The sequence below is a fragment of the Manihot esculenta genome, chromosome 3 (genome assembly GCF_001659605.2).
Source record: "Manihot esculenta cultivar AM560-2 chromosome 3, M.esculenta_v8, whole genome shotgun sequence".
Lineage (NCBI taxonomy): Eukaryota > Viridiplantae > Streptophyta > Magnoliopsida > Malpighiales > Euphorbiaceae > Manihot > Manihot esculenta.
Window position 1 is genome coordinate 1,991,428 of NC_035163.2, and position 12,825 is coordinate 2,004,252.

At 35.2% G+C, this 12,825-nt stretch overlaps 3 protein-coding genes across 3 annotated transcripts; 2 read left to right on the top strand and 1 right to left on the bottom strand.

Annotated features, from left to right (window-relative positions):
- The first annotated feature begins 445 nt into the window (after nt 1-445).
- LOC110610946 (aldehyde oxidase GLOX1) lies at nt 446-2,577 on the top strand. Its single transcript, XM_021751028.1, has 3 exons — nt 446-964; nt 1,068-1,228; nt 1,413-2,577. Exons 1-3 carry the CDS (start codon nt 446-448, stop codon nt 2,575-2,577), a joined length of 1,845 nt encoding a protein of 614 aa, XP_021606720.1.
- A 1,786-nt stretch (nt 2,578-4,363) lies between these two features.
- On the top strand, nt 4,364-6,791 carry LOC110610572 (probable xyloglucan endotransglucosylase/hydrolase protein 26). The gene is made up of 6 exons (XM_021750551.2): nt 4,364-4,568; nt 4,713-4,785; nt 4,904-5,205; nt 5,347-5,447; nt 5,710-5,903; nt 6,165-6,791. Exons 3-6 carry the CDS (start codon nt 5,025-5,027, stop codon nt 6,571-6,573), a joined length of 885 nt encoding a protein of 294 aa, XP_021606243.1. The 5' UTR covers nt 4,364-4,568; nt 4,713-4,785; nt 4,904-5,024; the 3' UTR covers nt 6,574-6,791.
- Nucleotides 6,792-6,949: 158 nt separating this feature from the next.
- On the bottom strand, nt 6,950-7,733 carry LOC110610573 (transmembrane protein 234 homolog). Its single transcript, XM_021750552.2, has one exon. It carries the CDS (start codon nt 7,666-7,668, stop codon nt 7,258-7,260), a length of 411 nt encoding a protein of 136 aa, XP_021606244.1. The 5' UTR covers nt 7,669-7,733; the 3' UTR covers nt 6,950-7,257.
- Between the last annotated feature and the right edge of the window lie 5,092 nt (nt 7,734-12,825).

Genomic DNA, 12,825 nt, shown 5'->3' on the forward strand with positions numbered 1-12,825 from the left:
AAGAAATAAAAACAACAATGGCAGAATGTTCAAGCCATAGATATGGCATCATAAAAGCTTGGCAGAATGTTCATGCATACAATAAATAATTTTTGATAAAATTAATAACAGATCACTTAAACATAGAACTAGTTCCTAAAAGCTTGGAATTTGTTGATAAAATTCAAATTTACTTGGTAGAATTAATCAAAAGATTCCCACTTCCTAAGATTAAGGAACAGATCTTGCATATGTGGTTCCACTGTAAACAAGGTAACAACTTTCTAATTTTTTGTTTTCATGGCCATGAACGATCTGGTTTCACCTATAAAAGCCCTCCAGGGACAAAAGCTATACACACCAATAAAAAAAACAAACAATAAAGGCTTCCGCGAGGAGTCACGCGGAGGCGAAGTGTTTACAATAAATTTTTTTTATTATTGTTATTTCTTATCATTGAGCTGCAATGGCAATTACAATAAAATCTCTGCTTTTTCTTCTTCCTTTGTTTTTCGTTTCTGGTTTTGCTCATCTTGGTGAGCCTATTTGGCAAGAACCAAACGCCTACCAGGTCTTCAACGAAGAACATATTCTAGGGCCTCATGAATTGTTTGGAAACCCATTTGGAAACCCTGATGATTTTAAGAAAAAAATCCCAGATGATGTTGGGACACCCATCAACAAAGGTGATGATGTTGCTCCCACAAAGAAGCCAAAACGTTCTCCTGATGCTCCATGGGTAGCCCTTGGATACAAAGGATCATGGGAGCTGGTTTCTCAGAATTCTGGTGTCTCAGCCATGCATTCAATTTTGCTTCCTAAAATTAATAAGGTGTTGATGTACGATGCCACCATTTGGAAGATTTCAAAACTCCCATTACCTAAAGGACATTGCCGTATTCTTAACAAAACCACTGGTGAAAAAGATTGCTGGTGCCATTCTGTGTTGTTTGATATTAACGATGCAAAACTTACCCCTCTTGAGGTATTTATACAAATCTTTCAAATTCTTTTATTTGTTTTTTTTTTTTTTGTTAAACTTTCTTGACTGCTTATTTTGACGATGTGAAATCATTCTGTTATTGTAGCTCAACACAGATACATGGTGCTCATCAGGAGGTCTCGAAATTGATGGCAGCTTTGTGAGTACTGGTGGGTACCAAGGTGGTGCAAATACTGTTAGATACTTGGGATTGTGCGATGGCTGCACTTGGAGAGAGTACCCAACGGCTCTTGCTGATCGTAGATGGTATTTTCACGCAAAAAATTTTATGAATCTATATAAATATGTAACGTGAAATTAATAGAAGCTTACAGATTTACATTACGGGTTCATAATGATCTGATCTGCACAAGAATTTACTTGATTAATTTTGTTTGCTTGTCACCATGAGGAATTAATGGGCTCAATGCTTTGTTCCTTGCCATTCAAGGTACTCAACACAAGCACAATTGCCAGACGGTGGATTTATCGTGGTTGGCGGCCGTGACGCCTTCAGCTATGAGTACATTCCGGCGGAAGGGAAGTCCAATGCCAAACCCTTCTTGTTCGATTTCCTCCGGCAAACCAGCGATCCAGAGGAGAATAATTTGTACCCGTTTGTCTATCTTTCCCCTGATGGAAATGTCTTCATCTTCGCCAATAGTCGTTCTGTGCTTCTCAATCCCAAGTCTAACAAGATTGTTCGTGAGTTACCTGTCCTCGCCGGTGGCTGCAGGAATTACCCCGCTTCTGGAATGTCCGCTCTTCTCCCAATAAAACTTCACGCCCAGAATCAAGAGACGGTCCAAGCAGAAGTGTTGGTTTGTGGCGGTTCAGCACATAAAGATTCATACTCAAAAGCTGAAAGAGGAATATTTTACACAGCTCTTCAAGACTGCGCAAGAATTAAAATCACAGCTAAAAATCCAGTTTGGAAGAGAGAGCTCATGCCAACACCTCGTATCATGGGCGACACGATGATTCTTCCTTCAGGCGACGTCCTCATACTCAACGGTGCTCAAAGAGGAGCTTCAGGCTGGGGGTTCGCCAGAGAACCAAATTTCGCCCCAGTCTTATATAACCCACGAGCCACAAGAGGCGAAAGGTTCACTGAGCTCGCACCATCCACCATTCCAAGAATGTATCATTCATCCTCAGCGGTTATGCCAGATGGGAAAGTTTTGGTGGGTGGAAGCAACACAAACAATGGCTACATCTACAACGCAATGTATCCAACTGAGCTGAGAATCGAGAAATTTTCTCCACCCTACTTGAACGCTGGCCTGGCAGAGAAGAGACCTGAGATTATAAAAACTGCTGAAATGATTAGCTATGGCGGTCCCATAGAACTGGAGATTAAGTTAGCTGGAGTCCATGTGCAGCAGCAAGATGTGAGGGTGACAATGTATGCTCCTGCTTTTACTACTCATGGAGTTTCGATGAATCAAAGGCTCCTTGATTTGGGAATAAAAGAGGTTCAGAGTGATGGCAATGAAAGCCATAAGGTTGTGGCCCAAGCTCCACCAAGCGGCCTCGTTGCTCCGCCTGGATATTATATGCTTTCTGCTGTTCATCAAGGTATCCCCAGCGTTTCCAAGTGGGTGCAGATCAAGTGATGATTCCGATTCATGTTCAAGGTTCTTGTGCTTTTTTTGGTGTTTTTTTTCTTTATTTTTTTTAATTTCGTGTTCATGTGTGTGTCTTTCCACTGTTGAAATTTAAATTTATGCTTATTTATAAAAAAGTAATCAATCGAAAAAGTGATTTTTTATTATGATATTTGCATATAGTAACCCAATAGTATCATAATATGTGTAATAAAAAAATAAATTAAAATAACGAAAAAGAATAAAATAAAATCTGATTTATTTTTTTTAATATATATTAAAAAATAAATAATTATCCTACCAACTAAAAAAATTAAATAAACAATCAATTTTATAATCACAACAAACTTATAATTTAAATGGAAATTTTTAAGTGGATTCAGTTCATTATTAACTCAAAAAATATAAATATATATAATCTGAAATAAATGTGCTCTAAATCTGTGCAAGTTTCGATTTAGCTCATTAGTCTAAAAATTTATATTTAAATTTGACCCATTTAAAAATAATTGAATTAAATTGAATCTTTTATAGCTAATTTTTCATATTTAATTTTTTTCCATACATTAATTTTCTGATTTGATTAGGGAAAAAGAATTGCTAAATTTGTTTATTATTTTCCATTTCATTATTTTTTTTCAAACATAAGATATTTAACTTTAATAAATATGAAGGATTAATTAATAAAAATGTAAGCGTTTATTTGTAAATAATTTATAAAAATATAAATATAAAAATTAACAACAAATACTAACTTCAAATCAATGCATTATTTTTTTTTTTTTATCGAAGAGGAAGATGAATATATTATAAAGAATTAAACAACTGATAAAGTGCAACTAATTAACAGAATTTTTGACAAAAGAAGGGAAGCAAACGGTAATTTTGCATCTCTAGTTCATGATTATTCTCCAATTATTTTTAATGACTACTACAAAGGCTCTTTTACAATTATGAAATATTAAATTTTATCAAAACTCAGGTGTCAAATAAAAAAAATTTTCAATTTATAATTTTTTTTCACAAATTAAATTAATAACCCTTTCTAAAACAAGTGGTAAACCATAAATATATACATTTTTTTAATAATTTCCTCACTTTTCTAACAAATATTATACTTTTTATTCCAGAAAAAAAAAAAAAAAAAAAAAAAAAGAGAAGCAGCAGTTCCACAAATGAAAACACTATGATTTGTTCGTAGACTTAAAAGACGAAATCTTTTTCTTTTTTCACTATGAAAATAGACGAAATCTGAACAAGGTTATATATGGGTAAATATTCAAATAGACATGATTGTTTATTGTTTGTATTTGAATTTGATTTATATTAATAATATATCAACACACTAAATTTGAAAAAAAATTAATTTAAATATAATTATTATTATTTAAATAAAATTTAAATCCACTTAATTTTATATATTTTAATTAATAATTTATATAAAATATATTTTTATTAATAATTTTTATTTAAAAATTTAATATTTTTTAAAAAATATTTAATTTTTAAATAAAAATATATAAACGATTTATAAATATTTTTGTTAAATATATTTTTTATATTAAATTAAATATTTATATAAATAAATTTAAATAATAAATATTCTATATATAAAATTCAATTCACAAAAATTCAAACTCAATTATAACCATTTAAACTGTGGTGTTAAAATTCAGTCAGATAAGTACTCGAGATATTAGACCTGTTCCTATCGCCATATGGGAGTGCATGTCCATATCACGGCTCACAGCTGGCCCATACTCGTCTCTTCCCCGTTTGGGTCGTTAGTCTTACGCACGACATTTGCCCTTCTCCTACTGCAACCGCGTCTCGGCTTACAGCTAGACCCAACCCATCATCTTCATCCTCCCATTCTCTGCCATGCACAGTCCCATCAAACATTCTACATGAAGCCGTGTGTTTGCTTCAATTTTAAATCAAGATCTATTTAAAAATCCAAACCAAACTGAAATTTGAGTATAATTTTCTATTCAGATTCGGTATAGTTTTTAGTTCTTTGATTTTGGTATAAATTAATATAATTTGATTTTTGGTATAATTTTTAGTTGTGTTTAGAACCGAAGGACCGTGCGCTCCCAATGTACATTAATTCAGTTTATGAACTCTTCCAACCTCTTGTACAGGTTTTCCCAACTCATTTTTGGACATCATCTTCATGGAGAGCATAACTTGGCACCCAATTAGCCTAGGCATAAGGCATTATATTTCTTCTCAACTACTACTGACCCTTTTTTCTTAATAATATATTTCCAACATGAATGTCAAATATCTTGACATCGTCAATATCTTATGAAACTAATTTGTTTTCAACCAGATTTCATCTTGGCAAGGCTTATTTGCTGGCTGCAAGTATTTATATTTGAAGCAACCACAGGACTTTGTACCCAAGGACCCCATTTCAACTCCAAGGATTCGGCAAAACCATAGAAGCAAAGATGAAAATTTCAGGGAGTTCAAGAACTTTGTTAGCAGCTCTATTCGTCTTCCTAACAGCATTTGATCTGAGTCCAGTTGATGCCAACTTCGTGAAGAGCATGTATTTCTACTGGGGAGCTCAGCATTCTACAGTTCTGGGAACTGGAGATGAGCTTCAACTTGTATTGGATCAAACATCAGGTAATAATCTGATCAGCATTCATCAATTCATCAGTCTATATGTTTCAGTACTTCAGGTTCTTTGTTATTTTGAACAAAGTAATCAATCGTAAGACCAGTTATCAGCTTTACATGGACAATTACTTTGGATTTGGATTGCAGGGTCTGGTATTAAATCAAAGCGATCATTCCTGTTTGGTAGCGTTCAGATGTTAATCAAGCTGGTACCTGGAAACTCAGCTGGAACAGTCACTGCCTACTATGTAAGTCCAGTAATTATTCTAACATCTCCAGGCTAAATTTGTCTCTTCCATCATAAGTCGATCATTCGAAGAGACAGAAAGAAATGAGACAGGCACTTAATTGTTCTCTTAGAACTGCAAAAATATTGTTACTCATTAACAACAATCCACAACCATAGCTTCATGGTTTGATGAAGTTGCAGAGAAAAAGCAAGCAAAACATTCTAGCCCCAAAATCAACAAGTTGTTTCAAATACTTCAATTCTAATTGGAATTTGTGCAGGTATCTTCTGGTGGGGATAGACATGATGAGATAGACTTTGAGTTCTTAGGTAATGTTTCAGGCCAACCATATATCATTCACACAAACATCTACACTCAAGGAAATGGAAGCAGGGAGCAGCAATTCTATCCCTGGTTTGACCCAACTGCAGACTTCCACAACTACACTATTCATTGGAACCCTTCAGAAATTGTGTAAGTTGACAGACTATGAAGCTAACCTGCATTATGTTTAACATCATCCTTAATCCAGTGTTAAGACCAAAGCCAGTACGGTGAAAGATGGATTCAACTCCTCATCACTACTAGATCACAGAGTAAATTTGATCAACATTGTTTTATTAACAATTATTATTCCAGATTTTTTCACTAAACCCTCCAGTCAAGCTATCTATTTCATAGTTAATCTAGAAGCCAAAAGATACCTAAACTCAGGATTCATAACTGCAATTTCAGGTGGTATGTTGACAGTGTGCCCATCCGTGTTTTCCGTAATTACGAGAGTGAAGGAATTGCTTATCCAAACAAACAAGGTATGAGGGCATACTCCAGCCTATGGAATGCTGATAACTGGGCAACTAGAGGGGGGCTGGTTAAGATTGATTGGAATAGTGCGCCTTTCATAGCAAGATACCGCACTTTTAGGGCAAGGGCTTGCAAGTGGAATGGACCAGTCAGTATCAGTGAATGTGCTTCAATTACTCCTGCTAACTGGTGGACATCACCAACATACAGTCAGTTGAGTTATGCAAAACAAGGTCAAATGAAGTGGGTAAGAGACAACTACATGATCTATGACTACTGCAAGGATTTTAAAAGGTTCAATGGACAGATGCCACCAGAATGTTTTAAACCACAGTTCTAAAATGATGGGACCTGGTTCCAGAAGAAGACAAATGATGAAGCAGCTCCAGTTTCTCCTCCCACTATCTACGTACAAGATAACAACCGAGAAATAAAATTTTCATGGTTCTTTGTGTTTCAATCATATTGATTTCATTCTTCCTTTCGTGTTTCAGTTACACAAATTTGTTGTTTTCATTCAAAATTTTCAATTAATACAACATAGTGATTGAATATAAACTATATGATGCATGGAAAAATATTACATTTCTGTCTAAGTTGATTAGTGTTCAGTAAATCTTCAAAAATAAAAACAAATACGAATTAGAATCATGAATTTAATTGTCCAGACGAGGTAATTATAACATCCTAAGCAAATCAGAACTCTGAGGTCAACATTAAAATCAAAGCAAAGTTATCATCTTTATTCCCAGAAATTGACCACCCAAACTTCGAATTACTCCATATAACAAACTTAGAATTATTCTTGGAATCCAATTGCTCAATTAGCAAGCCTTTAAAGCTCTCATTGCAACAAGCATTAAGTAACAAGAGGCAAACAAGAAGAAAATTTATTCCTTTTGCCATCTTAATTAGGCAAAGGGCAAAAAGAATTCAACCAAACAGAGGGCACCCAGATAACAAGTAAGATCTTAAAATCCAAATGATTGCTAAATTACGAGTGAAGATGAAGCATTTCACACAGTCACGTAATACAGAGCCAAACACCAGCCACAATAAAAGCCGTACCCATCAAAGCGAACCCAATTCTGGTCTCTTCCCCTAAAAGCGTCCCGAACAAAGCTGTAGCAGCAAACGTAGTAGCGTTGGTGACGGGAACAGCCAGTGATATCGGTGAATCACTAAGTAGAGCGAAGAAAGTAGCAGATGCTGAGAGATTTAGAAAGAAAGGGACAGAGTATTGCCAGAAAAATATAACACTAAGCAAGTTTTGAACGGAAGAGAGGAGCCTTTGGTGGAGCTTTGGTGGATTTGGTGAAGAGGAAGACAATTTCCGGGATCGCTGGTCCCATAGAAGCGCTCCCCGGCGCAATAAGGCGTTGGTGGCGCCCCAGACGAGGCCTACTGCCACCATCTTCTCTATATCTCTTGCCATCCTGGTCCCTGCGATGTCTCCGGAGTACTGGTTCCTTAGGTGGGCATGGCGTTAAACGACTTCGTTTTCGTGCTTGGTGCAGACGCGCGTAATTGGGCCGGACTCCATTAAAGGTGCAAGTAATTTGGCTTAAATTAAAAATTTTAATTTACGTAAAATGAAATATTTATAAATTCTAAACTTAAAGTTTTAAAATCATTATATTCATTTTTTTGAATAAATCATAATATTCATTTTTATATAAAAGCAAATTTAGAATTTACACTTTTACTTTTAATTTAAAGATTAATTTACTAATTATACGTTTAATTGTTTTTCTTCAAATTTAATCAATAGCTCATATTTTACTTTAGTTAATTAAATATTTATAAAAATTTGAAATTAAACAATTGACTCTAATTTAATGTTTTTCTTCTAAAATATGTATTGTTTTTAAAGAGAATAATCATCATTATATTACGAAAAAATAATCCAGCAAACAATCGGGTATTACATCCCAAAAATGAATACGATTATAATGGTAGTATACTTTCACTAGATAATGAGCACCTACATTATCATGACGTCTAATTCATCTAATTTTAACAAGGAGTGTAAAAACTACTAACGACTTATAATCTGAAATGACAATATTAAACTCACTCAAATCCTTAGTATTTGAAGAAATAACAAAAAAATATATTGTGAATCAATGAGTATAGTACCTACAGTTTGCATATATCCCTAAATAAATAATAGGAAAGACTTCAAAGCTAATATCTCAGCCAAAAGTGGGGATGGAATACCTTCATAATAACCAGAATAAGCTCGCAAAAAGTGTCATTCGTTGTCTTCAAAAACTGCACTGAAATCTACTAATCTAGTACTAGAAAAAATGGCCGCATCAACATGGCATGTCCAGGCGCCCAAATCGGTCACTGGTGCTATTGTATGAGGAGCTAAAGTTGGCACCGTGGTCAAATCCTCCATAGCCTACTTGAAAATAAGAAATGAAGAAGAAGCTCTTGCACTGACTTCCAGAACTGTCCAATCTTTGTCTTGCCATATAAATTTATTCCTAGTGTCTTATGTAAACCATGCAACATAAGCTAGAGATGAAAGATTTTCTTAATTTTTTTATTTTTGCACCTGCAAAAAAATATTCTTAAATGTATTAGTAGTAAAAGCTTCTTCCACCCTACACACCTTCCAAACCTCCATCACCTTATTGCATAATAGTAAAGCATGGTTAAGATCCTCTTCCTCATCATAATAAGGACATTTAGCTTCAACATTTACACCCATCCTCCTCAATCTCGATCTAGTAAGCAAGATATCTTGCAATGCCCTCCAAACAAAATCTTTAACCTTCAATGCTACATACATGTTCTAAATACTACCCCATCACTCCCATCTATACAGTCACCATTTCTACCCAACACCTTCAAATTTGACACTAAAAATGTCATTTTTTCATAATACTAAATAATTTCATCTTCTTTATCTCGAACAATAAGAGGAATATCTAAAATAGCTTGAATATCCCTCAAAAGAAAAAAGGTTAATTATCTTGTTAACGTCCCACTTACGCTCTCCCTCCATCATGGGATCTTTAACCATAACACTATCATTCATAAAAAATATTGTCATCCTCCACAAAAAAAGATCAACCATCTATAAGTAACTATGGATCTCGCACTATATTAATTTTACTACCATTACCCACCCTCCACCGAACTCCATGTTTTAAGACCGTGTTAGAAGCCAAAATACCTCTCCAAACATAACTAGGGTTAAAACCCGTCTGTGTATCAAGTAAATTCCCATTCTAGAAATATTTAGATTTGAAAACTCTAAAAAAGAGAGTATTAGGCGCAATCAACAGACGCCACCCTGCTTAGCTAACATTGCCAAATTGAAATTACGAATATCTCTGAACCCCATCCCACCATCCTTCTCCCTCACACATATGTGATTCCATACAAGCCAATGTAACTTTTTTTCACCCTCCTTCGAACCCCACCAAAAGCTATTCATCATTTTTTCCAGTTCATCGCAGAGACACAAAGGAAGCTTAAATACACTCATGCAATATGCAGGTAAAACTCGAACCATTGATTTAATAAGGACCTCTCTATCAGCTATAGAGAGAAACCTGTTAGACCAGCTATTAATACGCTTCCACATTCTATTTTTAAGGAAACCAAACACCTGCTTTTTATTTCTGCTAATCGACGATGGAAACCCCAAATAAGTGCCACTTTCAAAAGAGTCATAAAACTCCAAAAATACTACGGATAGCATCCTTAACCTCACTACTCGTATTGGGACTAAAAGAAATCCCAAATTTCTGAAAATTTATAGACTGACCAGAAGCTTTTTCATAAACTGCCATAATATCTTTAACATTATTTGCTTCATAAAATGAAGGCTCTAAAAAAGAATAACAAGTCATTCATAAAAAAGAAATGGGATATTTTGGGGCAACTACGGCCAGTTTTACCACCATGAATCTTACCTCGCCTTTCAGCTTCAAAGAATAACAGTGATAGACCCTCAGTACAAATCAAGAAAAGATACAGCGATATATGATCCCCATGTTGTAAACCTCTTCCCGAAATAATAGAACCCACAGAATTACCATTAACAAGCACTGAATATTTCACAAAAGACATACACATTCTCTTCCAATGGACCCAAGTAGAATTAAAACCCAATTTTTTCAGCATGGCACAGATATATAGTTTCAACATACCATGTTATAAACTTTACTAATATCTATCTTTATAGCACAACTACCACATTTACTTTTACTTGGCCTTTTCAAATTATGCATCATCTCAAAAGAAACAAGAACATTATCAGTAATTAGCCTCTCGGGCATAAAAGCATATTGATAGCAAGAAATAATCTTCAGTAACACTACTTTCAATCTATTAGCTAGAATTTTAAACACAATCTTATACAGCACAATACATAAAGAAATGTGTCTAAAATAGATAACTGATTTTGGACTGTCTTTTTTGGGGATCAAAATAATCAAAGTTTCATTAAGAGAATCTGGAAAAATAACTTGTTGTAGCCAAGAATTATACATAGCCATTAAATCCACACCAATCAAAGGCTAAAATTTTTGATAAAACGCTGGATTTAAGCCATCTGGACCAAGCGCCTTGTCTGGCCCCATTTGAAAAACAGCCACCTTAGCTTCCTCCACTGTAACCACTGCCGTCAAAAAATTATTTTCTTCATTATCAATTTTGCATCGGGCCAGGCGTCAAATAGAAGCAAAATCTATAGTATTATGCGCAAATAGGTGACTGAAATATTCAATAAATAAAGTCTGCTTATCTGATTCCTCAACAGCCATCATCTTTCTTCAATTTCTCAATGGAGTTCCTACGTTTCCTTACTTTAATTTTAGCATGAAAATATTTTCTATTACGGTCACCATGGCAGAGCCAAAATTATTTAGCAACTTATCTTATTCTAGCATCCTCTTGTACCAGAATATTATTCCACTCCCGATTTAAATATGAGCAGTTATCAAAAGGATCAGCCTCCCTTGCATGGTCAATGGCTCTCCTCAAATTATTTTTTCTCTTCCACAATCTAGAATTCTTTTTTGCACCCCACCAACGCAACTCATCAATATAGGATTGTTTTCTTGCCATTAAATCAACACCCACAAAAGCTTGCCAACTATTTCGAACCACTGAAAATAATTCCTCATCATGTAACCAGGCATTATCAAACCTAAACATCCTCTCCTTTTTACAAACCACCTGAGCTTCAGTCGAAATCAGAAGTAGATCATGGTCTGAAGTTGGCGAAACTAGAGTCGTAGCAGAAGCATATTGAAATAATTGTGACCACAAACCATTAGCCATGGCTCTATCAAGTTTCTCCCGCGTAATAATGCGGCCAAACCTCTTCAAAAACCAAGAAAATTTATAACCCTTAGAAGGAATATCACACAACTCACACTCTGCAATTGCTTCACGAAAGCCATTCAACAAGAATCTCGGATATCTATTTCTACCCACTTTTTTCTGAATCAACCATTAAGTTGTTAAAGTCCCCAATAATAACCAAGGACCATTATGCCAGCGAGAAAGACCCTTCAAGAGATTCCAGGAATCTTGTCTTCTGCTTCTTTCCGGAACTCCATAAATACCAGTAAACTGCCAAGGCACCCCACCACAAGAAATCATAGCATCAATACAGTTATTTGAATAACCCGAAATAGCAACATCTACACTATTCTTCCATAACAAATCCAAACCACCACTTCTCCCAACACAGTCAACCGAAAAACAAGAATCGAAGTGTAATAAAGAACACAATGCAACAAGCTTCGTTTTATTAACTAAAGTCTCACAAAGAAATAAATTTACAGGATGATAAGAACAAACAAGATCATAAAGTGCTTGTACTTTCCGAGAGTTGTCGAGCCCTCGTCAGTTCCACGAGAGGACCTTCATGGCTTCCGGCCATCCTGCACTCCATGAACGACCGATATTTGTTTCTTCGACTTGGTGAAAGACGATTTTGTACCATCTATTGAATCTACAGTACTTGAAACGATAGAGGTAGGATGAGTTTTAGTTATAATGCTTTGTCTCTTCTTTTTATCATATAGCTTACCCAGTTCCAACTCCTCATTGAGGCTCATATCTTTATTTGAGCCCACTTCGAGAAAATCATCCTCCATTTTATCAGAATTACCGCCATCCTCAGAGTTTGAATTTGCACCATAAAAGGAATTACGGAATGTGCGCACCACGTTAGTATCTCCTTCCATACCCGATTGCTTTCCACCTTCCATAACAGGCTCCTTCAAATTAGCATGTGAATTCGCCTTCCAATTTGCCGAGATTTCTGCTTTCCCAGAAGAACGTAACCATGAACTATAGCGCCTCACTGATCTCCTCGCCGGAGCACGGATACTATCATCCAAGCTAGAACCAATTCCTCCTTGGGTTTAGTCAATCAAATATCACAAAAGGATTCCGTATGGCCAAGACGACCATAGATAAAGCAAATAGTAAACACCTTCTCATATTGAAATCGAACATAGGAAACTTCGCCTGAAGGTCCAACCAGCTTCTTTTTACGTTTTAATGGCTTCCTAATATCCAACATCACTTTAATTCTAGAAAAATCAAAATCGTTTTC